Raw genomic sequence first — 27687 nt, forward strand, 5'->3', positions numbered from 1 at the left:
AGCAAAAACTCAGTAGGTTGTTCCTCGAACGATAACTCAAAACCACCACTTTCACAAGCCGAACAATCTCAATTGGTCATAAAAAGTATTATACTAACTCCCACTTAACATAAAACGATAACGCAAGATCTAGGTGAAATCAATGAGGGAATACAAACTCTCCCAGATAAAGCTCGACTGAGATACTTAGTATAAACAAGACGAACCTCGAATATCTAATGATAAATCTAATCAAAATTTTCACCCAGAGAAAGTCAACACAAGAAGAAACACGCCAAAAACATATGGGACATTACACAACTAGACTCTAACTAACTAATTTAACTTAAACCACCAACTAGAGAAGAAAACGAAAAATGACATGCTAAAAACCTTCTCATGTGTGCCAATATTGCATTTTATTATTTTTAAGAAAAAAAGTGTAATTTACTTCTCTTATAAGGGGTTTTTAAGAGAGAACTGTTACATGTACAATATAATTTGCTTTTCTTTTATACTTATTATATACTCTAGATGCACTTGAGCACTTAGCCCAGTTGATAAGGGAGTAAGACTCTATATGCGTGTGAGGCTGGGGGTTCGACCCCAATTCTTCCCAGCATACTGTTGGGTATTTTAAAAATTTAAATTGGTATCAACTAATCACCGCTAATTTCTGTTAACATCTAATCTAATGTAATTTTAGTTTTGATAAAAAACAATACTAATTACAGGATTGAGATTCCTTCAAATTCACTTCATGTTCAATAAATTTATATCATTCGTTACAAAATGAATGGTGTAGATAAAAACATTCAATTTTAGTTAAATAAATTTATAATATTTATTTTGTAATGAACGACGAAGATTAGACAATATTCCTTAGTTCTGTAGTATAGATGAGTAGAATTATTCCAAAGAAAGTCTAGAGGAAAATGACAAATATTTAACAGAGGAAAAAGACAAATGTTTAACGGCATTTCCCATATTCGTACTTTTTTTGTTTTTTTGAGAAAGCCCCATATTCGTACTTGATCATTAAAACTTCACGAATTCAGAATTTAGCACACAAAAAAATACCCAAAAAATAATAAAAATAAAATGTCTAAAAGAACCCAATGGGCTTATACGACACCGTTACTTCCCGAACAACTAAAACTACAACAACGGACATTTCTTCACCACCATTCGTCCGTCGAAATGTCCACCGCCACCGTGACAGCCGTGCCTCGTAGCTCCACGTTTCTCGGGGTGGACGTCGGTACAGGAAGCGCACGCGCCGGTTTGTTTGATGAGAAAGGAAAGCTATTAGGCTCCGCCAGTAGTCCGATTCAAATATGGAAAGAAGGCGTCTGTGTCGAGGTTCGCATTATTAAATCATTGAATCGAGTTCAATTCATTAATTTTTTTAATTGAGGATTTTAAAAATTGAGTTTAATTTATTAGGTTTTTCAATTAAGAATTTTAGAATTGAGATTGTTGTGATGGAATTGGCAGCAATCGTCTACGGATATTTGGCATGCAATCTGTGCAGCGGTGAAATCGGCATGTTCACTTGCAAATGTAGCTGGACATGAAGTTACTGGAATTGGATTTGCTGCCACTTGTTCTCTTGGTTTGTTTGACAGATTCTTTTTACTGTTTAATCTTTTGTTGAATTTGAATTAGAAATATATACTGTTTTTGTAGTTGATCATATGGAATTTGGGGATAAGTTTTGGTGTTTTATGTTCTTTAAAAGTGGCGGTTGATGCTGATGGAGCACCGGTAACGGTTTCGTGGAGTGGAGATTCGAGAAGGAATATTATAGTATGGATGGATCATAGAGCTGTAAAACAAGCTGAGAAGATTAATTCTTCTAATTCACCTGTTTTACAGTATTGTGGTGGAGCTCTTTCTCCTGAAATGCAACCTCCAAAGGTACTTTGATGTGTTTCTTTAATTTAATCTAGACTATTAGTTTTAAGTTCTAAAATATGGAGTAGAAATAGTGGTTTAGAATCTTAGATGATCTCCGTCTCCTCTTTGAAATGTTCATCTTCCGAAAAACTAATTAAACTTAATTAGGCAATTATCATGTTTGAAAAGCTTGCAATTGAGATGTTAAACTTCATAACGTACAAGAATACCGTTTCTCTTAAGAATTGAATCCTGCCAAAAGTGAATCGGGTTGACGCACGTAATTTATTTTAACAATGGTTGAATGTTTTATTTAGTGCTCTATCTGAGTGTCTGTAGTTAAAAAATTTCAGCTTTTATGGGTGAAAGAAAATCTGCCGGAGTCATGGTCCGTCGTGTTTAGGTGGATGGACTTGAGCGATTGGTTGTCATACAGGTAGTTTCTTTCTCTTGGAACATTTTTAAAATGTTTATACTTCATACTGTGTTTTCGTGAATTAGTCAAATTATTCGATCCTTCGACAAGCTTATGCTTATCCCAATATTTGGTATTTGTTTTTTGTTTGATATGTAGAGCAACAGGGGTTGATACTCGTAGTCTATGTACAACAGTATGCAAATGGACTTATCTTGGCCATGCACATATGCAACAAATGAATGAAAAGGATTCTCGAGATATGGAAGCTTGTGGATGGGATGATGACTTTTGGGAAGAGATCGGCTTGTGTGATCTTACAGATGGTCATCATGCTAAAATTGGTATGGTTAGAGGGGTTCTGTACATTTGATTTTATTATTATGCTAATTGAGCCCTTTGCATGCTTTGCATTCTATCAATATTCGATACTGACAACTAAAAATTTATATTTATATCTAATCTTTTAAAATAATATTATGGTTAAGATCAACGAAGAATTCTACCTAGTACTTTTTTTTATATTTTTCTTGTATATCTAATATCAGTCAGGTCTATTCTACTTTAGGGAATTCTGAGGTGGATTTTAGAAGTACGAGACATTAAAGAACTTCTAAGCTCTATTGAAATAAATTTAATGCTATAAGAAATCAGAAATTATGGGATTTAAGCCTTAAATTTAAGTTGGGATCTTAATCTTGTTGTGTTAGACAATGGGCATGTCATATGTATGGGTAGGAGCTCGGTTAAAATGGATTTCACGTTTCTACTTTGCTATCATCATCATTATAGAATTAAATTACCGCTGCAACAACTACATAAAAATCCCACCAGTAGCAGCTACAGGAGAGGAGACAATGACCCGTAATGCTCCTTTCATCATTATGACTATTAGTGCCGTAATTATTATCACCACTGCAGTAGGCCATCAGTGCTCGCTGACGTCTATATACCATAACTTATATCACTATCACGACTAGTGGTGAACAACCATCATAGTCACTAGTAAGTAGCTGCATGACCAATATTGCCATTGTATCTCCTGATTGATGAACGATCAATAACTGCCGTCCTCTGTGTAACTGTAGATTATTATGATACAGTAACTATAGCAACAGAGTAGGCCCATTCTAAGTGTCAATGGGGATTCAAATGAAGGCATGATGATATGGTTTATGTTCCGATGCGGAAAAGAAAAAGAAAAAAAATTTGATTGGCATTTTATTTCGATTAACTTAATCAGTCACACGCACACATACATACCTATATATATACATACTCCCTCCGTCCCACTTTAGAAGTCCCATTTGACTTTACACACAGATTAAGAAAACAATAACTATCTTTATTTTTTCATGTTTTTTCATGTTTTGCCCCTATTAATGATAGTGGAATTTTCCATAGAGCTCTTTTAAGATGACTAAAAGAAGGGTAAAAAGAGAAGTTCAATGGAAAAATATTCCAAAAATAGAAATGAGACTTTTAAATGGGACATCCAAAAATGGAATATGAGACTTCTTAAACGGGACGGATGGAGTATATTTATACATACATATACATATATATGTATTATATAGGGTTAATTTCATATAAAATCACCACCTCTACACGTTTTTTCATTTTAATCACATCCTTTAAAAAGTGTCAAATAAAATCACCACCTTTCATTTTTTTGCAAATCTATCATCGATGAGTAAAATTTGATGTCTTTTTCCTCCCAAATAAATGTTTTAATCTGACTAATGCCCTATTAACACACAAAATACATTCCTCTTACTTTTTTTTTGTTGATTCCGGTTGTCGAGTAAAAAAAGATACACCGAAATTTCACATTCGTGATAGATTTGCAAAAAAATGAAAGGTGGTGATTTTATTTGACACTTTTTAAAGGACGTGATTAAAATGAAAAAACATGTAAAGGTGGTGATTTTATATGGAATTAACCCTATTATATATGTACATATATACATATATATGAAACATGAATAAACTAAAATAGTAAATCATAGTGTTGTTTTCTTGTCAAACGTATCAATAAACTGGTGGATTACATTTACCAGTATTTCCTACTTTTCTTTACAGTTGGTAACCTGACATCATGTAACCTTAACAGGACGAAGTGTAGCTTTCCCTGGTCATCCTCTGGGTTCTGGTCTAACATCTACAGCTGCGCAGGCAAGAAATTCTGTATTGAAGATTTCACATTGATTTCAAGTGGCGCTTCCTTGAGGTTCAGTTTGATTAGATGCTAGAAATTTGGAAAATTATTTTTATCTGGGCTTTGGAGGGTGGATTTGTTTATCTTCAGATATAAATTTATGGCTCTTCATTTTTCTTTTTGTTTGTTTAAATTACCTGCACATACATATTTAGGAATTGGGGCTTGAAGCTGGAATTCCTGTGGGGACTTCACTGATTGATGCTCACGCTGGTGGTGTGGGGATCATGGAGAGTGTTCCTCCTGACTCAGATTTTGAGGTTAAAGGTATTGTGTAATTTGAGATGAAAATTTAAACCCTTACCTTTATCTTATGATAAGTTCTGTGACGGGAAATACCGTTTCACGTGTCTCCTCATATCCCACTTCTTCACAGAACATGATAAAGAAGCAGTATGTCATCGTATGGCATTAGTTTGTGGTACTTCTACTTGTCATATGGCTGTATCACAGAGCAAGCTGTTTATTCCTGGAGTTTGGGGGCCATTTTGGTCAGGTATCATCTAAAAATTCTAATTTTAATATTTAGCTCTCTGAAAAAGAGTACAGCATGTACAGTTCTAGGGAAGGCTATCGTTTGGAGCAATTCCTTTTTTTCTTTTAAATTTAATGAACTTGTTAAAATTTAATGATTAGATCTGGATTGCTTTGAACTTGGTAAAAATAAAATGATTGGAAACACTACGTAGATGTGCACTTGTCCATGTAAAGTATCATATTTATATTAATGGCCTGTTTTTTACTATTGTTTTGGTTAATGACGTTTACACTGCTTAATTTAGTTTGAGCGCCCTTTTTTTTGATTCTGCAGCAATGATCCCTGAGTACTGGCTTACAGAGGGTGGACAGAGTGCTACTGGTGCACTATTAGATTATATCATAGAAAACCATGTTGCCTCTCCTCACCTTGCAAATCGTGCTGCTTCTCAAAGTAATATCTCATATTCTTTGGCAGCAAATACACTATCCAAATTATACTTTATGCTTTTTACATAGTACTATGGCTTCGTTAACCCTGTATTCCTCTTCTTTGTCTTCTAGACATATCGCTGTTTGAACTACTGAACAAGATATTGAAGACTATGGTAGATGATCTAAAGGCTCCATTCCTTGCCGCTTTAACACAAGATATACATGTACTTCCTGACTTTCATGGTAACAGGTAACTGGTTTTTTTTTTAATGACACATATTCAGGTTATAGTGTTTAATTTCTTTCATTAATTTTTGAGCTGGTAAATGCTTGATGGTACAGGTCTCCAGTTGCAGATCCGAAAGTGAAGGGAATTATTTGTGGCATGACCCTTGACACAAGTGATAGACAATTGGCTCTTCTATACCTTGCTGCCACGCAAGGTATTGCTTATGGTACTCGCCATATTGTGGAGCATTCCAATGCTCATGGTCACAAAGTAAGAAAGCATCCCTCCAAATCTTATGCACTTCCTTTCCCGTAATGAGATTACTTTTCATCTAGTGTATAAACGTATAATGACTCTGCTTTGCTAGTTAGGGCTGTTATATTTTACTCCAGGAGTACAAGGCCCATTTGTACACTGTTAGATAAAAGTGCTAATTTGAGATGCAAGTCGGTCCTCTTACTTGCACAATGGGATCCTATGCTCTATTTATCTTTCTCTTGGGTTATTACTCCAAAAGAATTTTTCTGGTAGTTACAACTAATTGAACTTGAACTCCATGCTTTTTAACATAATAGTGGCAACCAGGAACTTCTCAAGACTTACTCTCTTATTTCAATTTCTCAACCTTTTATATCTATGCAAATTTGAAAATGAGGGATTTATTGGAAACTCTTATCAAGTAGGAAAAGCTTGTGCTTAGTTAATTTTCTTAATCAATTCTCGATCTGTCAATTCTAGCTAGAAAAGATACAATTTAAATTTGATTTTTGAGTGCTTAAAGTTTATTCTCATCACACTTAAAACTTAAAACCCTAGGCCAGTATTTGCCAAAACCTAAAAGTTGACAGTCTTGCGTGTGATAATCCCGGTATTTTACCTTTGATCAATTTTATTTATGTCGGTGTACCTTCGTTGCAGATAAAAAAAAGGCCCATGCATTTTAGGAAGGACCAAGCAAATTAGAAAATCCTCATGTCTCCTAGCCAATTATTAGTTCTCATCTTTTGCACCTTAATAATAATTTAAATTTTAATCCAGGAATATTGTTTGAATTTTTTTGTTTGTTATTGATGTAAAAGAGTAGTCATTTATATGTATCAATATGACATAGTCTGCCCTAATATATTCTTGGAATGATTTACTATTTATGTTTAGGAGTTAGACAAATCACAAATGGGCAAAAGAGGAAATGGTTTACATCCTCTTTTGCGTAATTCTGACTACGGATAGCATAAGGAGGAAATTAGTTACGAGAATTAACAAACAACATTTATTTAAGATGGAACTCAGAAATAATATTATATTCCATAACTGATAAAAATATCCTTGGAAACTATGGCTTTACCTTTCTTTATATTTTTAATTTTATCAACTTAAAATTGTTAACCTCCAGTTTGTTAAAATTTAATTAAATTTAACGGAGTTAATAACTTATGCTTGTTTTTTTTCCTTATTTTTATATGCCAGTAATTTTAGTTCCTTCTTTCTGCTCTATTTTTAACATTTCCAGGAACTGTGATCATTTGTATCCTCAAATTAGGGTTTTTTTTATCTTTTAATGAACACACTGATCAAATAATTCAGATGTTATTCTAGCTATGTTAATCTTGATGAAATCTAAAAATTGATGATTTCAGAGCAAGTCATCTCTTTGTTGCAGCTCAAAATTACTCAATGTACTTTTCTGTTAATAGAACCAGTCATGGAGTCCATGACAAGGATACTTAGAAACAGCCAGATGGCCAGGCTTCAAAATTTTGCCTTAAAATTATGATGTGAGTAATTTTTCCAAAAATAGTGATTTAAATTTTGCAAGGCCAGAGACATAAGGGTCTACTAAAAATATTTGTGTAACTGTAACTCTATATGTGCCTTGTAGTCTAATAAAATGGAAATAGAGATGTTGTATGGTTATGGCATGCTGAGCATTCTTATGTTTGATAAAATGCAGCAATCGGATCATATTTAACAAATACAGCTAATCAATGAGCATAAATATGTCAAAGAAGACATTGCATACTATTATATGTGTTCATCATATACAAAGAACTTCAGCCGGTAGCCCAGAACACCATGTCTGTATCACAACCGAAAAGACTTATAAATACAGCCTAGCCTTTTGTGTTTACTACAAATATGCAAATGCGAGCACAAAAAAAACAAATGATTTCCTTTTTGAACACAAAAGACTAAAAGCCTGGACTTTATTGTTCCATGTACCAATACAAAATCAAGCTAAAATCTTTATGTAACATGAGTTTTAATGGATTTATGCTAAAGACGGATGAAAGATGGTGGCTGGAGAAGTCAGATCTTAGAAGCAAAAGAGCCCTTAATGTGCTGGTAAAGGCCATTATTCCATTGGTTTCAGCATTATAGGCCTGATACCATTGTGTAATGGCAGATGCGTGCAAGTTGCAGATGGAAATGTGAATTCTTTTACTGTCGATTGGGGAGGAAGAGCATATCTTTGCTTCAATCAATCATGTGCAAAATTAGCTGTTTAACTTAAAAGCTTTGGTGATTATAAATTCACTCGAACTACTGAAGCTTTGAGGCTAGCTTTATTCTTGCCAACTCATGTTATTGCGAGTTTTGTTTTGTTTTGTATTGTTTTTGTTTTTATTTTAACTGTTTTCAAGCTAGTTAAGCTACGATTATTTCTCAAGAATGTAAATTGTTTAATGCTTTCTGTTCTTTCTTGTAAATCTCTCGTCCTTGCAGATTGACATGTTGCTTGCATGCGGCGGCCTTTCAAAAAATCTTGTCTTTGTTCAAGAACATGCAGATATTACTGGTACCTACCATCATAGACATACTCTTATTCTTCTGTTTTTGACATCTTAAAACTTTTTCAGTAATTTTTAACCTGGCATGTGTTGTTTCAATTGATTGGCAATCTTTGTATCATCTTTCCACTGTATGGCATGCATGATGTGCACTATTATTTGAGAGTAAAGAAACATTTAGTTCAGTATTCTACAGACTGATAGATTGACATCAATTAGTTCTGAAAAATATTGTTATGCTTTTTCCATTGTGCTATCTGCATGCTGACCAACCTAATGCTTCTTCATGACGGGTGTAGGTTGCCCTATTATACTACCACGAGAAAGTGAGTCTGTGCTATTAGGTGCTGCCATCATTGGTGCTGTTGCTGCAAAGAAATATGCTGGTCTAGGTGACGCCATGAAGGCTCTGAATGCTGCTGGTCAGGTATGCATGCAAGCTCTCCTTGTTTTACTTCATTTGATTTATAATTATAGTGATGAGTTACGAGGTTCTTGGGATAATTAAATTTTGATAAAGAGAGATTAATTGATTGGAGGAGAATATACAAATGAACCTTTCATGTTGTTCTGTTTATATTGGAATTTCCATTAGTCAAAATTTTCAACTTCTCCACTCCACTTCCTCAACTTTCCTAGGAGGTTTTCAGTTAATATACACAATGCAGCTTTCCTATTTTTTTTTTCTGGAATTCCCACTAGTTGATGTTCTTTCTCCATCTACTTTCACAACCTAAAGAGAAACATAAATGAGGAAAAATAGGTAAAAAAGAAACAAAACTTCCGAGCTGTTTACTTCAATGGTAATGACTTGTACTGCAAATGCGTGATTGGACTAATGATACAGTAGCAATTTTTAATTGCTTATGCGAAGTGTGTGCAAATTATCTTTGTTCATCTTCATATATATGCGAACTAGAGTCTGTTGATGCTTCTTAATAAAGTATTATTACATGCATGCATATTTAACAGAAACTAAGAAAACCTACTAAAAGCTTGGAAATATCTCATGGCTTGCAGTAAATATTTTTTCCAACACCAGTTAATTCTTGGAGACTGCCTAAATGAACCTATCCTTTGCATTTTGTTTCTTAAGCTGCAATTCAGTACTGCATAAGCCTAGTTATTTGATTAATGTGTAGTAAATTTAGAGACTATTTCGAGGTTACCTTAAATCACTTTATGTTTTCCAACTCAATAAAAGCAGGCATTTTTAGTTTCAACTTGATTTTTTTTTAACATTTACCTGTTTAATTTGGACAATAGCAGCTTCCTTTTTTGTTTTAATGGAATATCAATTCTTTATGTTGTTTACAAAATCAATAAGGATTTTTTACGGCCCCAAGTCCATGATCTATTTACAAGGTCAACTATTTGAACATGTTTTTGGCTTCGTTGAAAGTTTTTGAGTTTTTCTACCTTGATGACAGAATGTATAGGAATAAAGGAAATAGCATTTGTTGGAGAGAATCCTTCAAGACGCAACTTTCAGTGACTCGGATTTCTCTCCTCTTTATCAATGAAAACCTCGCATAAATATATATACACATCATTGTGTTACTACAGCCGTCCTCATCATTGTGTTATTTGAGAATAGTAGGGTATGTAGCTTAGCTTGTCTACATTTTCTACTTGATTAAGTAGCGGCTAAGAGGACCAAGAAGTCCTGGTTTGAGTACTTTTCCTGGCATGCAGGCACGGGAAAATCGGTGTATAAATACCAACTTTGGATGGTTATGAACATTGAGGGATTGCTTCAGTCTTTGTTCTGTTACCACCATTGTAATTTAGTGCGCTTGACCCTTTACAGGTTATTCATCCATCAAAAGATCCAAAGGTGAAGAAATATCATGATGCCAAATACCACATTTTCCGGGAGCTTTATGAGCAGCAACTTTCTCGTCGTCAGTTAATTGCCAAAGCTTTGGAGTAGGTTTGTTACTTCTCAGTAACTTTGTGCAGGATTGTTTCCTCTGGGAAAGTGGTGAGATTGACAGGAAATCAAGAAAACAACTCTTTGTAAAGTTGATTTAAAATAGAGAAAAAGTAATTTTGATACATAAAATTATGTGACAGAATAAACTAGGTCCAGTTACATCTGTTTTTTTTATTGGAGATCAAATAAACTCGAATATTTCTAATTTCATGTCCAATGGATCAAATTTTTTGGCATGGAATTTCCTTTTGGTGTTGAATTGAATTATGAACTATGAAGTCCGAACTTATGCTTTTATTTGTTAAGGAAGATCTGAATTGTCCATTTGGTACTAATGTTTCTCAATTGAAAGTACTATTTCTTTTGTTATGTCAAAAAGTTTATTCTATGTTCATAAGGACAATTACAAAAGTGTAAACGTAGAAGAAAACAATCACAGAAAAAGTTACAAAAACAATGCAATCCTAGTTATGCATAAATTATTATTTATTCAACTTTGATCATCTAAAGCATCGACTGGATCTTAAATTATTTTTCTAGTTGGTCTAAACATCTTGACTACTTATGTTTTACTTAATTGATGTTTCCAATTTCTCACAATTTTTTTTAACTTTGAAGACAGATTTGATTTTTTTTTATTTAGATCGATTTTGTACTCACTTTTTAAAAAAAAAATCATATTCATACACTGGCTACTCTGATGGATTATGGATTGATGGCTAAATCAAGGATACTCTCGTAGTATCTCATATAGAACTATAAGATGTTACTGGAGGAATTTGCACAAAAAACTCCTTTTTCTAACTTATTTGTTCTAAATACCTCAATTTCAAAAATTTACTTTTATACTCTATTTTTCTATTGTTTTTAGTTGTACTCTCAATTAGCAAAATAACTTATTTGTATTTTTACTCTCCTTCTTTTAAACACATGCATATCTCATTCTTCTTTTTTCACTCTCTCTCTCTCTCTCCTTTTCCTCTCTCTTCCTTCTCCTTTTTCTTTTTCGTTTTTTTTCTCTTTTCTTCTCTTTTCTTTCTTCTTCTTCTTCTTTTTTTTTTCTTCTTCTTCTTCTTTTCTCTATAACTTTTTTTTTTCGTTTTTTTCGTTTTTTGCTTTTCCTATTTTCCACACTATATAAATGAACTGTAAGACAAAGAAATTTGAATAAAAAGAAGAGTTTAAGAGATAATATGATGAGTGATAGATGATAAAATACTTCTTCTTCTTCTACTACTTCTTTCTTTCTATGTTGTTTTAAATTATTAGATCATCGTGTTCTGTAATTTTTTACAATTTTTTTTGAAAAAATCGTAATTTTCTTCATTGATGATATTTTGACCTGGTTTTCAAATGTTTAAAATTAATTTTAGAAATCGTTGAAACTGTTTTTTCGAAACTGTTTTATACTGTTCGAAACCTTTGTAAACGGTTTGAAACTGTTTCAAACTGTTATTTTTTTAAGTGTTTGAAAGTATTTTTTAGAAACTATTTTAGATTGTTTGAGACTTTTGTAAACGGTTTGCAACTGTTTCTGTTTGAAACTGTTTTGTTGAAACTGTTTGAAACTGTTATTTTTTATGTAAACGGTTTGAAACTGTTTTATACTGTTTGAAACTGTTATTTTTTAAACTATTTGAAAGTATTTTTAAAAACTGCTTGAGACCTTTGTAAACGGTTTGCAACTATTTTATACTGTTCGAAACCTTTGTAAACGGTTTGAAACTGTTTTTTGAAACTGTTATTTTTAGACTGTTCGAAAGCGTTTTTTAGAAACTGTTTTAGACAGTTTGAAACCTTCGTAAACGGTTTGAAACTGCAATGGAAACTGTATTTTGAAACCGTTTTTAATAGATTTTTAATGAGAACAAATAAATTAATAATTTACAGTTTTATTTATTTTTTAAGAAAGTTATGATCGTTAGATTTGAATTCGAAGTGAAATTTGAAGCTATTTGATTAGGAATTAAAACTTTGAGCGGATCGAAATTAAATTTGAAAGTCACAATAATTTTTTAAAAAGTAATGATAGAATTAGAGAAATTAATTTGTTGAATTGTTATGAGCTGAAGATTTTAAATTTAATTGTTGATTTGTTGTTTTTTTTTTCTCTTTAAATGAGCTGAGAAGAGAAGAAGAAGAAAAAAAAGAAGACGAAGAAGAAGAAACTTTGAATAAAATGTGTTAGGTATAAGTGGAGTATAAAAAATAAAGAGCAGAGTAAAAAAGTAAATGGCTGACACGCTTGGGGTATGTAAATCAAGTTAGAATTTTAGAGTTACTAAATGCTAATATTTTTCTAATCTAGGTAACTAGCTAATTCTCTCATGTTACTGACTAACACTAGACGAAGTATGAGTAAGATGAGATAAATGAAGATTAAGATGGTAAAGGTAAACACACATAACAACAATCAAAATAACAAATAACAAATACTCCCTCCGTTCTTTTTTAGTTGTCCATTTAGCAAAACATATTTGTCTCTAATTAGTTGTCCATTTAGAATTTCAATGTGTTTTTAGCTATTATCTTCCAAATTTATCCATCCCTAATAAATGACTATATGGTTTAATTCAAAAAGCATTTATTAACTAATAGGGATATATTAGTATTCCTCTTTATAAGTTAAGACAAAAGGAGCACTATGTTGGTATGCGCAATATTGGCTAAATGGACAACTAAAAAAGAACGGAGGTAGTAACAAATAAGAAACATAAACATAATATATATATATGGATTGTGAATGTGCTTTTACAGTTTTCTGTAGAACCAGATTGCAAAACAAGTTACAAATTATAAATTGTAAAATGCAAGCATTAAGTAAAAATTTGTAAAAATGAAATATAATTTCAAAGGTTTTGGAGTAAGAAATAAATTTAATTTTTTTGAATATGGAACTCCAAAAATATAAAGGTTAAACATTTTATAGGGCTTAGGCCATTTCCAACCACAATCACCTAATATAATTCATCTAATTTTCATCACCAAATATTGATTAAGTTATTTATTATCAAATTCACTCTAATCACAATCACCTTTTTCTATACCAAAAAGAATATTCCTTTTCATATTTAATATTGTAATCATCTTTTACTTTAATATTTATATACTTTTATCAATTACACTCACAAACTTATTTTTGTTACATATAATTAGTTTAATTAATATATATAATATGTATCATAATTTATAAAATTAAATATTATTAAATAATTTATATTATAAATATTATTTAAAATTTGGTTTTCATTAAAATTACTTAAAACGATTATCTCGTAAAATTATTTATATAATATTTTCATGTTAATTTTAATAATTTATGAAAAGTAAATGAATGATTTTACTTTGCTATTCATGATTGTAAGTAGATGGTCTAGAACAATGTGCTCCAAATAGTGATTCTTATAATGAGAACCATATAATTAAATGTATGTGTTGATTTTACCGGGATTAGTTAGAGCTATGTGCTTCAAACCCTCACACTTTATAAAGATGAGGCTGAAATTTATATACAAATGGATCACCTAAATACATGAAATGAAATTCATGGTTCGTTTTTAGTAAATCATAGCGGTGAAGCAGGAGGTACGGCATAGCATACTCGTTAAGAAGTGCAATTGAATTACCGATGACAAAACCATGATGATGAATCTGCCTGAAAATCTTTTCTACGTTTCAAGTGCATGGCATTCTCTTATCAGCAGCCACCAAACGTTTTATCAGACACCATTTGTGGTACCATGCCGCCATGCATGCATTCTTATCACAAATATGAAGCTGAAAGCAAAAGAAAAGGAAATGGAAAAATCATAATTGCCTGACCCGAGTAACGATGATTATTACGGGTTTTATTGTGGGCTAATGCTACGTAACTTAGCTGAACTAGCTTATCATTTTCACTTGTTAAATGATGCTTGTTTTTAAGATATGACACAAGAAACTTGCCTATAGCTGTTGTGTTGTCCAGCTTGAAGGGCAACAGGAAATTGCAGAAAAGATCTACAAAAACAGAAACATAACCGAGCAAACTTACTAGCCTATCCCCCACCAATTGCTAATGCAGACATTACTCCCGGAAACAACTATAAACATCACAAATTATCAAATCTCACAGCCACACCATCCAAATCTCCCCTCAATCATCTACATTACTTTCCCAATTATTTAGCAGATAAGGGTATCAGAGATAATTGGCCAAATAAAATAACCTAACTTTCAATATATGTAAACAAAAATTATGTAAAAAAAATTAAAAATTTGATGAAACAGGAAGATTTCAAATTACACTGTTAAAAACACAGGGGTGCCGAAAGAATGATAGCTGCATTATAACAAGTTGAAGCATGGCTATACCCAAAACTAAGCAAATTGATGTGAATGCTGAAAGAAAAAGTAAGCATAAGACTTTCGTGATTGCCTTTGCTTCACATATAGAGCCCTTCTGGTACGCCTTCTTTCTTTTTGAACATCACTTTCTCCTTTGCTTTCTTGAAATCTGCATGGGTTACCTGAAACAACACCCAACAGTTGAATTAATGAAACTGTAAGCAAGCTGGTTAAAAAGAAAAAAAAAACTGTAAGCAAGCAGCCATCTGTGGCTCTAACCTTCAGTTGAGCAACAACTCACCTTCATCCGCCGCTCTCTTAAAGCAAGTAGGCCAGCCTCTGTACATATAGCTTTGATATCAGCTCCAGAAAATTCGTCCTTTGTCATTACAAATTCTTCTAAGTTAACATCATCTGCCAGCGTCATCCTTGATGTATGTATCTACAGTAAGAAGCAAGAATGCGTAAATGGCGACCAAAAGTAGAAATAACAGTAATATAGAATACTAGGGCTGTAAAGGAACAGAGCCGAGCCGATTTTGAGGTGTTCGTGTTCGGCTTATTACATGAGCGAGCTTGTTCGGTTCATGTTTGCTCGAGCTTTGAATGAAGTGTTCTTGTTCGTTCGTTTAACTGCCAAATGAACAAGCTCACAAACAAGCTCGTGAATGTACTAAACGAGCTCCTTCACGAACGGAAACAAACACAAAGTGAGACTGTAGTTTTGCTTCTTTTTTTATCAAAACTACGTAGTTTGTTTATAATAATTTAGTTTTAATGTATTAAAAGAATATTTTATATTTAATTTAAAAAAAAATAGCTAAATTGCAAACTTTTTATCGAGTTTTATACGAGCCAATTCATGAACTCTTTATCGAGATCATATACAAGTTCGTTTACGAATAATTAAACGAGTTGTTCTTATCGCGATGCTTGCGGACCAATTTACGATGTCTCCGTCACTGACGCTCGTCAAGCAGGCCACATGGATTGGCAAGGGTCTTCTTCGGCTAACCGAAGCCTGTTCGTTAACGTAAACAAGCCAAACACCACTATGTACATGTTCAGCTCATAAAAAAGTGAACATAAAATCAAGCTCGAGCTATACGAACGGACACGAACCGAGCTCTCGTCAAGCCGAAGGTTGAGTAGATCGGTTCATTTACAGCCCTAAGAATACATGATCAAATACCTGGAAAATACGCCTCCTAGTTTTGATATCAGGAAGTGGAAATTCAATTTTTCTATCTATTCGTCCAGGACGCAACAAGGCAGGATCGAGACTTTCAATTCTGTTTGTTGCAAGAATTACTTTCACATCTCCTCTTGAATCAAAACCATCCAATTGGTTCAGCAACTCCAACATAGTTCTTTGGATCTCACGTTCACCACCTGAATGTGCATCATATCTGAAAGATCCAATTTTCAAGCAAGTGTACATCATACATACTCATCATGGTAACATAACATCTTTCTATCATCTACATATCAACAAGCATACCTCTTTGTGCCAACTGCATCAATTTCATCAATAAAGACAATTGATGGTGAAAGATCATCAGCAACTCTGAAGAGTTCCCTCACTAATTTTGGGCCATCTCCCAAGTATTTCTGAATCAATTCACTTCCTACTACACGCAAGAAAGTTGCTGATGTGGAATTTGCCACTGCCTGAAATTTAATGAAGGTAATATTTATGAGACCATCGACACCAGATCAAAATGATATAGCAAGTGTTAAACAACAACCATACTGAACATTGTGACAACTGAAATATGTGGTAGGCACTTGTGCAATATACAGTTACTGCTAAAGTAATATACAACATATAATACGTAATTAAAAAAAATCCTAGAAGTTGGAACCAGAATAATCCCCATTTTATCATGCATACTTCATGCATTAAGCTATGAAAGAAATAAAGAAAAATAATACCCATCCAATAACTCAGTTGTCATATTACTAAAGCAAAGCCCTCTTCAGTCTTCTTATTAAGATAACACTGGCAAGACTGTGTTCATACAATCGGCAATTGACAAGAATATGCAGTTATATTCTAGTTCCCAAAGAAAAATATCCCAACAATCTTATACCTAGGACTTTTTACTACCCTTTTGTTTAGTTCAATTCTACTCTAGAATTCATTTGATATACACATTACTAACTCTGCAAAACTTAAATAATAAAAGTTAGTAAATAAATTTCTAGATAAACCAAATACAACTATATTCATTTACAATAAAGCACCATAACATTTGATGGACTTCATTTGAGCCAAACGCAACATAAAAGGATTTCAGGACAAAGGATACAGATAACCTTATCTAGACACACACCTTGCCTCGAAAATTATTAAGCTGTCTTAATCTTCTTTTTGTTTTCATCCAGAGAACCAAAGTCTAATAACAAAGTCACCAAATGACAAGAAAAACACATAGAAGTGCTACTATCCAAATTATGCCCATGCTAATAAAAAGCCAAAACTGAACCAAAAATTAAAACAAAAAATAACTTCTAGGAATAAAAAAAATAGCCAAAAAAACAATAAACTAGAGGAAAAGAAAAAGAAGATGCACCTTAGCAAGCAACGTTTTCCCTGTTCCAGGCTCTCCATAAAGTATCACTCCTTTAGGGGGTTTAATACCAATATCCTCATATAACTCAGGATGAGTAAGAGGAAGCTCCACCGCTTCTTTAATTTCTTGTATTTGGGCATCCAGACCACCAATATCAGCATAAGATTCCAACGGTGCCTTCTCAACCTTCATCACAGACACCATAGGATCAACCTCATCTTGAAGAAGCCCAACAACAGAAAGCACCTGCACAGAAAACAGCACCATATTTCCATCACCAAAACACAAAGACTACTATACAAACACAATAATATCAAACACATGATGATGATTCGGCTTTCTGAAATAAAAGGGTACTACATCCTATATTGCACAAATTGTCGAATTCTACATTTCATTACTGTTTCCAGAAACACTTCTTAGATTCCCAACCACTATAATTATAACCTATTCTTATAAAAACTATAATTTCGCCAAATTCTAGGGAAATTACCCTCTGTATCTCATTTTTAGAAACTTTTGTAAAAATACTCCTTTTACCTCTAATCTACCGATGAGTTACCAATAATATACTAATATACTACCGAAAAAGGATATTTTTGAAAAAATCCCCAAATTCTATTCAAAGTTTCTCATTTCAGCGTTTCTGTATCCGTGCTATGTAGACAACATGAACTTCAAATGTAAGTCACTGCTTATTCTGTTCAAACAAACTTCTCACAACTATAATAATATTAATAACACCAATTCTAAATTCTCAAGCAAACCCCTCAATTTTTCCATCCCAAAACCCTAACCCTAACCCTAAAAACCCAATTCTCAATACCACGCAACAATTAACACCTCAGCAATTAAAACCAAAACAATAATCAAAATTCACAAACCTTGTTATGCATAAGAATAGCACACCCCGGTTCAAGCTGATCCTTATCAACAAAAGACAAAATACCCACATAATACTCCGGTCCGACACTCGACGAAACAATGGCGTGATTCTCATCGATCAACTCTTCCAAGTTCCCCACACTCATCGGCGAGCCACGCAGATCATCCACCTTAGATCGGTCTTCTTCGTTCTTCTCCTCTTGCGGCTTCAGCCGTTCTTGACTGCCCACAAATTCCTCCTCCATTAACAGATAATCTTTGATGCGCTCCAGTTTTAGGAGTCTCAGTTTGCATTTTGTCAGCGGCGTTACTGTGGGCAGCCGTGCGGCGGCTTCTGGGCCTTTTTGTTTCCGCTGTTTGCGGCCGACTCGCGACGGTGGCGCTGCTGGTTCGTATTTTTTGTCCTTCTTGTTGTCGGAGTCGTTTTTCCGATCGCCGGGTGGCCGGTTCATACCCGAAGGTCCTTGACCCATTGTTAGGATCGAATGAGTTGTGTTTTTTTTTAAGAATCTGATGCTTTAGTACTGCTATGGTTTGTTTTGTTTACTTATTGATTTTAGTAGTCTTTTTTCACAAGACAACTTTTATTTAGTGGTTTTCAATTTCATTGGGAAAATGTACCAAAGAACTCTAAAGAAGTGCTATAATCTCTCATCTATGCCCTTTTCTTTAGTTTGTCTCATTTTAGCCCCCGAAAGTTCGAAAAATATGAGCGATCGAACCTAAAATAACTCATAACATGACTTGTCAATTTATACATTAGTTAAATTAATTATGACTGTATTAATTTATTTTATTTATTGTCAATATTAAAATATTTTGAGTTTTTATTAGGAATTAATATAGCACTCTAATTAATACTAAAATAGTTAGAGTTTTGTTGGCTTAGAAAAAATCTACAGAAGTTGGATTAAAAATATTAATTATATTGATGAATTATATTAATTTAAGTAGTAGTAAGTGTATTATTATATTGACTAATTTCGTTATAACTATAGTAAATAATTTAAAATTATAATTAGTTATAAATTAGTTATAGTTTTTGTTGGATTAGAAAATATCTAATGAGTTGGATTAAATTTGTTAAATTTATTAAAATTTTCATTGTGTTCTATTTTAAATAAATATTGTTTTTTGGTGCATGGTTCATGAGGTTTCTGAAACGAATCTCAACTATGAGACAACACCTTTAAGCCTTCCACGCTCAAATGAATCCACATTCGAATAGTGTAGGTTTCTTACAGGAGACGGACTCTGCCCCAAAGTTTTAAAAGGCTTCATACATGATTATGGTTCGACCTTGCGACCTCACTTAAGTCAAGAGAGCGCTTTATCAACTCACTTGTGGTAAAACTTTTTCCATCTCTTAAAATAGAAAAAATGGTGATACTCCACTACTAGAAATCAACTTATTCACGGCCGAAATTAGCGACAGATTGCAAATTTGTCGCTAATTTGACTTTTACCGACCGAATTTGCGACGGATGGGCAATTGCCAAAAGGGGGGGGGGGATTTGGCGGGTGCTTACCTGCCTGTTTTCCCCAAATTTAGTGACAGATTTGGCGGTCCATCGCTATACTAGTGAAACAAAACTCAATGTTTTGTTTAAAAACGAATTTAGCGACGAACTGCCAAATCCGTCGTTAAATTCGTTAATTTAAAAACCTGCGACCTTTTTTCTTCTTTCATTTTCTATTTCTCTCCTTTTTTCCAAGTCCGTCGCCGCAATTCTTTCACCCACCATTTCACCCACCGCTATCTGAGTTTGGTCTGTTTGATTCCTCCTCCGTTCGATTTGCCCCCTATCCAAAAGCTCCGGCCATTTTCTCCACCGTTTTCTCTCCTCTGCCGGTTCACAGTTTTTGTCGCCGTCCTCTGCCGTCAACCCCCATCCTCCTCAGGGAAGTAGTTTTGTTTTATTACTGTTTTATTATTATTATAATTATTAAATATATAATTAAATGGTTAATTAAAGTATTAAATTGTCAATTTAATTGAATTGAGATTGTTAAATTAAAATTAGGTTAATTCTGTTTATGCAATTTTGAATTTGTAATTGAATTATGTTTAATTATTAGAATTAGGTTAAAATTAGTTTAGGTTAGATTATTAATTTATTATTTATTAAGTTAAATAAATTATAATATAAAATTAGTGTAATTAGTGTAATTTATGTTAGATATTATAATTAGTAAAAAATTAGGTTAATTAATTAATTTAGGTCTGTGCTGAGCTGGAGAAGCTGATGAGTACACTCCCACTAGAATTTCACCCATAGTTCCCCCCACCCCCACCGGATGAGGACGACACTCCACGTTTGTAGTGTCTTTTGTGATAGTTTTTAACACTTGACTATATTTACGCTATTTATTAATTAAAACAAATTTTATAAACTTTTAATTTATTTTATATATTTTACAGATTTAATTAAAGCTATATATCACCTCTCATGTGTATATATGGTGTATGCAACAAGTTTAATCAACAGCAAGGAAAAAAAATGAAAAAACGCTGGAAAACGGAAAAATTCTGCCGGCAAAGTCAGTGTAATTGCCGATGGAATTGAACAATTTAGCGATGAAATTTCTATCGCTAAAGTCACTCTTAATCAGCGACGGAAATGACTCCAGCGATGGAAATTTCCATCGCTAATATGCTCGTATTTAACGACCAAAACCTGGACATTTAGCGACATAAATTTTCGTTGGTAAATTTAGCTACAAAAGTTTCCGTTGCTAAATTTAACTACGGAAATTTCCATTGCTAATTGGTCGGGCTTTAGTCGTTGAATCCGACCAGATTACCGACAATAATTTTTTTACCGATGGACTTTTCTGTCGGTAATTTAGCGACAGACGGATTCTTTGTGTCGCCAATTAATTAGCGACCACATATGTACTGACGAAACAGATACGTCGGTAATCCGTCACTAATTGATATTAGCGACGAAATTATGGTGTTTAGTGACAGAAAATTCCGTTGCTAAACACCTGTTTTCTAGTAGTGTTCAAACATAAAATTATTAAAACATTCTAGGGATTTGATCATTCAATATTAAATGTGCGTCTTGATTTCTGCAAATTATTAAGTTAAACGTTTATTTCAACAATTTAAAAAGATGAAGTAAAATTATCATAAATTAACTATAATCCACTGCATTCTTAATTTTTGTAAATTTTATCACTTTTTCTACCTTGATAAAAATAATAATCAATAAGCAGAAAATTAAAAATAGAAAGTTGGTAATCAAAATATAGTATAATATTGGCTGTGTTAATAATTAAAAGAGTTGTTAAAGTTGCACGAAGTCAAATATTTTTTCTTTCTAAATTGATAAACAATATTTTTTGTGCATAATTTAGACAATTTAGCGACTTAGTGTGCGGGGGAGGAGGGGGGATTTTTTTCTTATTTCTGTCAAACTCCATAGTGTAGAGTAATTTTTTTTTTTAAAAGAAAGTGCAAGTTTCTTGATGTGGTTAGTCACTCTATAACAACTTTTATCTACAAGTAAGGATTTTTTTTATTAATTATGCACCAATTTACATTGATCGTTTCTTTGTATTGTTGGTAATCATTAATTGAATTACCATTATCCTTAAAAAATCAACATCTTGTGTTCGTATGGCCATAAAATTTGCTCCTCATTTGCTTTCTCAAAATTGCTAAGAGTAACTTTGTTTCAAATATTATGGTGGATAATATTTGTTACTCTCAGCCGCAATAAGTTAAACTTCAACTTCACTCATTTTTTAAAAACCAATATAAGAGTAATCTGGTTATGCCTTATCTTTTAGATTCTCTGGTTATCAAACAGTTGTCGAATGCGCAGACAAATTCCCTTTTCAACAATGATGACAATAAAACTTCGGGACCGGATGATTTTAAACAATGATAACAATAGCTCCAGGGCCGGATGGTTTTAACATTTTCTTTTATAAGAATGTTTTGAGAAATATTAAATAATTTATTGGATTTATGAGCGAATCTTCATCACTCGGGCTATTTTTCTCATCGTTTCAACATTGCTTTCTTAATTCTTATACCTAAATTTAAGGGTGAGAATGATGCGAAAGACTTCCGTCCTATTAGCTTGATTAATGGGACTTATAAGCCTTTCTCGAAGGTTTTAGCTAACTTGCTTTCTCCTTTCTTGCCTGCTATTATATTGGAGATCTAGTTTGGCTTTATTAAAGGGAGGAGCATACATAATTGCCACATGATATCTTGTGAGTTAATTCATTTAGTAAAGTGTAGAAAAGAGGAGATTTTTCTTAGCAATCTTGATGTGAAAAAAACTTTCGACTCGATTTCTTGGAATTTTAGCCTTAAAATGCTTTCGCGGAGGAATTTTGGCACTACTTGGATTAACCAGATCCCGGGTTTGTTGAAATCTGCCCAAGTCTCAGTTCTAGCTAAAGGGATTCCAACCGAAAAAAATTATATGGACAAAGGTGTTCGCCAAGGCAATCTTATTTCTCTGATGCTATTTGTGTTAGCGGTGGAAGGTTTGAAAGCAATCTTAGAAGAAGCATCCAATCAGGGGCTGATTGGTGGAGCTAAAATAGATGGGTCTGCTAATCCTATATCTTTGCTACAATTTACAGATGATACGCTTCTTTTTATGCCGAATGATTTGGTGATGATTCAGAATCTTCTTCGCATTCTCCATTGTTTTGAACCGATTTCAGGTCTTCAAATCAATTACAATAAATCATCAATTATTAGGATTAATAGTGGTGATACTTCTACCTCTGAGGCTATAATTGTTCTGAATTGCAAGATAGAATTGTCACGATCCATTTTCATAGATCGTGACCGGCGCTAGGGTATGGGAGTGGTAGCTCCGAAACCTGTAGCTAGCCTGACAGATAACACATAACCTGCATAAAACCACTGCTCGGGGGCAACCGAGACTCCAACCTAAATCTAACAATTTATATAAGCAACAATATAATCAAATGCTCGGCACAATTCCGAGACTCCAACAGCATGCCTTATATATAGATAACCCAAAGCAGAGTAATAAACGTGCCAACATGCATAAGCAACAGTCAGACCAATCTGACAATACGACATAACTATAAAAGCAATAAGGACAATGCTAGTACTACTGCGGTCTAAGAGTTTTAATGGGACTTATAAGCCTTTCTCGAAGGTTTTAGCTAACTTGCTTTCTCCTTTCTTGCCTGCTATTATATTGGAGATCTAGTTTGGCTTTATTAAAGGGAGGAGCATACATAATTGCCACATGATATCTTGTGAGTTAATTCATTTAGTAAAGTGTAGAAAAGAGGAGATTTTTCTTAGCAATCTTGATGTGAAAAAAACTTTCGACTCGATTTCTTGGAATTTTAGCCTTAAGATGCTTTCGCGGAGGAATTTTGGCACTACTTGGATTAACCAGATCCCGGGTTTGTTGAAATCTGCCCAAGTCTCAGTTCTAGCTAAAGGGATTCCAACCGAAAAAATTTATATGGACAAAGGTGTTCGCCAAGGAAATCTTATTTCTCTGATGCTATTTGTGTTAGCGGTGGAAGGTTTGAAAGCAATCTTAGAAGAAGCATCCAATCAGGGGCTGATTGGTGGAGCTAAAATAGATGGGTCTGCTAATCCTATATCTTTGCTACAATTTACAGATGATACGCTTCTTTTTATGCCGAATGATTTGGTGATGATTCAGAATCTTCTTCGCATTCTCCATTGTTTTGAACCGATTTCAGGTCTTCAAATCAATTACAATAAATCATCAATTATTAGGATTAATAGTGGTGATACTTCTACCTCTGAGGCTATAATTGTTCTGAATTGCAAGATAGAATTGTCACGATCCATTTTCATAGATCGTGACCGGCGCTAGGGTATGGGAGTGGTAGCTCCGAAACCTGTAGCTAGCCTGACAGATAACACATAACCTGCATAAAACCACTGCTCGGGGGCAACCGAGACTCCAACCTAAATCTAACAATTTATATAAGCAACAATATAATCAAATGCTCGGCACAATTCTGAGACTCCAACAGCATGCAATACGACATAACTATAAAAGCAATAAGGACAATGCTAGTACTATTGCGGTCTAAGAGTTTTGAAATAAACAAGACTATCTTTATTTAAAACACAAAAGTAGACCTCCATGGAGATAATGAAATATGGAGATCAACGGACACGCTTTAAATCATAAACCTGGAAAAATTGGGAAAACAACAGGGTCATATATACTGAAATAAGTTCACATTACTATTTACATTTATTAAGTGAAAAACCTTAAAATATTTATAGAACATTTTATCATTATGGATAAGCATTGAAACCCTAAACCACAAATATCTATATCCAATTGTCGTGTCGTTGAGACGTATCTCCATAACCGATCCCCGACTATCACACAAACAAATCACGTGAGTTTCAGGAGACGTATCTTCCACCGGCGCCCTCACTAAGGCGAGACGAATCTCCAACCTACCTTAAATACCATATGATCATACCGGTGCGCACGCAGTCTCTATGATGCCCATCGAGTAGCCCGTTCCAATTCAGATCCATAATATCGAAAAACAGTTCAAATAGTTGCGTATACAATATACATACAAAATATACAGTTTACTTAATAAAGCGGTAAATAGCAACATAAACTCACTGCTTGCGAATCCCCCACAAAGCTCGGCAAGCACTAAACCTGGTTCAACTCCGACGCACGAACATTCGACGAGTCTAAGAAAGCATAAACCACAATTAAAAATATCCTAACTCTATGGAGTAATAGACACTACATAGAACTAGCACAACACCAAAATCGATGCTAACACATAAGTCAAATACAAAGTAAATACACATACTCAAACCATAGCCAAAGCCATATAACAAGTTAAGCCCTATTGAGTTCCACTTGAAAACATAATCCGGAAATCTTTTCAAACAACTTGATAAAATTATTCAAAAACTAAAATGGTACTTAGCCGAGTCAACTAAGACTTCCAAGCTTATCTCACATGTCGGGCGATCCAAGTCTAACCTGACCCAACATAACCAAGTTGTAAACCAATGTTTAAAATCCGGAATTAAATAATAATTCAAAACACAAGTTTGAAAAACAAGGAACTCAATATCGCTTAACCAACAATTAATCAACACACAACAAGTGTTTGATGAAATCCACAATAATCCAACATGCTTGAAAAAGACAACACAAGCCATAACATGCTTTAGCAAACAAAATAACAACGGCGTATCATCATGCCCAAGCAATGCCAACCATCAAAATAAACATCAATATAATCCTTAAAAGTAGAGAATGGCATAGCACAATCTTTCTTAGCTTAGTCTAGGCATAATCCATCATGAAAAGAACACCACAAACCATGTATAACATACCATAAAATATTATACAAAACAGCCCTAACATTTTGATTAAGCCAAAACAGTTTATAAGCATTCATCAACATACTAACTCAATTAACAATCACCAAACTTTAACTCCAAACAACAATATATAGCTCAACATTTATGAATCGCAAAAATAAGCAAAACAGCCCTATAACATGCTTGGTCAATACTAAACAATCAACAACTTACAATATCCAAAAGATTCCATAATTCTAAACCACACATGAGTTAGCAAATGGGTAACTCAATTCGGATTCAAAAACCAACCTAAGGCATACGAATCAAACGATACAAGGTATAACAAATTAACACGTCGATAGTCGAATCTCATAAACTCTTAATCATGAATCCATAACATTGAAAATCAAACAACAATCTCATGGCAAATAGAATATGGGCAGCCCTAACATTCAATCTGGTTGAAACCATACATTTTACAAACGATTCGATTCAAGAGAGTATAATCGATTACATCAATTAATCAACAAGTATAGACATTCGAATATGGCACACCAATCATGAATCATAAACAAAACATCCCATAGTACTCATGCCACGACAACAACATCTAGAATTGAAATCCAATAACAACCACAACACCAATAATTCGAATTAATAGAGAAGAGAAAGGATTAATTACCTTAGCAATCCAAAAGAGTAAGGAAATCTCAGAAAAATAGTGGATCTATTGCTACAACAAGGAAAAACCAAAGGACCAATGAATACTCAAACGATTCGATTACATAAACCATGAATTTAATGATGGAATGGAGGTTAGAACACGTACCAAGTGTAATGGACACCAATAACCATAGGGAAATCGCTAATGAATAGTTTAGAATGAGTTTAGGGTTTTAATAATTGAATAGGGGGTTGTTTAGGTCGAGTAAAGTCTATTTAAAGCCTGCAAAACGAACCCAACCGGTTCTATGGACGGCTCTGCCCAGTAGAACCGGTTATAGAACCGGTTTGCTCACTGAAACCAAAAAAACAAAGTGGACCGGACCTACGGCTGGTTCTACCTAGCAGGTCCGTTTCACAGGTCATATTGACCCGAAAAAGGGTCAAATCGACGATCTGAACGGTCGAATGAAAGATAATCCTCTTAGGTACAACATATCCAAAGGGCAGCCCGATCCGACGGTTAAATTGGGAGATATGGATGTTTTACTACAGCTTGGCAGAATTTAGAAAACATGCAAACATTGTTTCGATAACAACCCGGAAATAAATCAATTCAACATCAAATACTTAAAGGCTCAAGGGGTACACATAAGTCACTCAATATGACACAACCAAGGTAGCACATATGCTAATCTGAACATATATCAATCCGAAAACAAGTCGGAATCACAACGAGAACATGTCGAAGCAAAAACACAAACAAAGTCCATCACAAACCAAACGTTAAACGGACAACCAACCACCAAAATAAGTTTAAAAACACGGGGTATTACAAGAATCTTTTCCAATTACTTATCTCGGCTTACCTTTTCCTTCCAAAGCTACTAACGCTAAGTTATGGGCTCCAGTAGTGAGCAACTTTCCGTTTGGAAAGGAAATCTTCTATCTCCGGCCGGAAGACTTGTGATGATTAAATCAGTTTTGTGTAGTTTACCAGTTCATTATATGTGTTCTTTCCGCACTCCGAAAGTTGTTTTGCTGTCTCTCAAACAACGTATGCGAAGGTTTCTTTGGAGTGCTTCTACTTCTAGCCCAGGGTTAAGCAAAGTGGCTTTGCATGATGTTTGCCTTTATTACTCTCTAGAGGGTTTAAATATTACTCCTCTAAGCATAAAAAACACAAGTTTTCTCTACAAGTGGATTTGGAAGTTGATTATTGTTGATAAAACCTCTATTTGTTTTCTTATGGTGAAAAATAGTCTAGCAATATCCTTTTGATTTGATTTGGAGATTCATGATTATTCTAAGCTCTCTCATTTATGGAAAGGCATTCATAATTCTTGTGTTAAAAATGAAATCTCCTGGGTGAATTTTAAAGCGACTGTTTCGGCAAGTTTTAATGATAGTAGAGGTATTCAATTTTGGGAGGATCAATGATTGGGAGATGAGTTGCTTTAACTCAAGTTCAATGAACTTTATTCAGTTTCTCGGAAACATAATGCTTATGTTTTA

At 33.7% G+C, this 27687-nt stretch overlaps 2 protein-coding genes across 2 annotated transcripts; one reads left to right on the forward strand and one right to left on the reverse strand.

The window, feature by feature from the left end:
* The first annotated feature begins 1051 nt into the window (after positions 1–1051).
* On the forward strand, positions 1052–10682 carry LOC126668829 (uncharacterized). The gene is made up of 14 exons (XM_050362034.1): positions 1052–1341; positions 1477–1594; positions 1721–1899; positions 2232–2314; positions 2453–2637; positions 4407–4468; positions 4667–4778; positions 4888–5007; positions 5323–5442; positions 5553–5673; positions 5766–5922; positions 8377–8449; positions 8741–8868; positions 10252–10682. The coding sequence occupies exons 1-14, from the start codon at positions 1081–1083 to the stop codon at positions 10372–10374; spliced, it is 1842 nt and encodes a 613-aa protein (XP_050217991.1). The 5' UTR covers positions 1052–1080; the 3' UTR covers positions 10375–10682.
* A 3930-nt stretch (positions 10683–14612) lies between these two features.
* LOC126669103 (26S proteasome regulatory subunit 4 homolog B-like) lies at positions 14613–18723 on the reverse strand. The gene is made up of 6 exons (XM_050362434.2): positions 18164–18723; positions 17280–17525; positions 16205–16374; positions 15896–16112; positions 15005–15145; positions 14613–14885 (listed from the first exon to the last, which is right to left on the reverse strand). Exons 1-6 carry the CDS (start codon positions 18635–18637, stop codon positions 14802–14804), a joined length of 1332 nt encoding a protein of 443 aa, XP_050218391.1. The 5' UTR covers positions 18638–18723; the 3' UTR covers positions 14613–14801.
* Between the last annotated feature and the right edge of the window lie 8964 nt (positions 18724–27687).

Source organism: Mercurialis annua, linkage group LG2 (assembly GCF_937616625.2).
Source record: "Mercurialis annua linkage group LG2, ddMerAnnu1.2, whole genome shotgun sequence".
Lineage (NCBI taxonomy): Eukaryota > Viridiplantae > Streptophyta > Magnoliopsida > Malpighiales > Euphorbiaceae > Mercurialis > Mercurialis annua.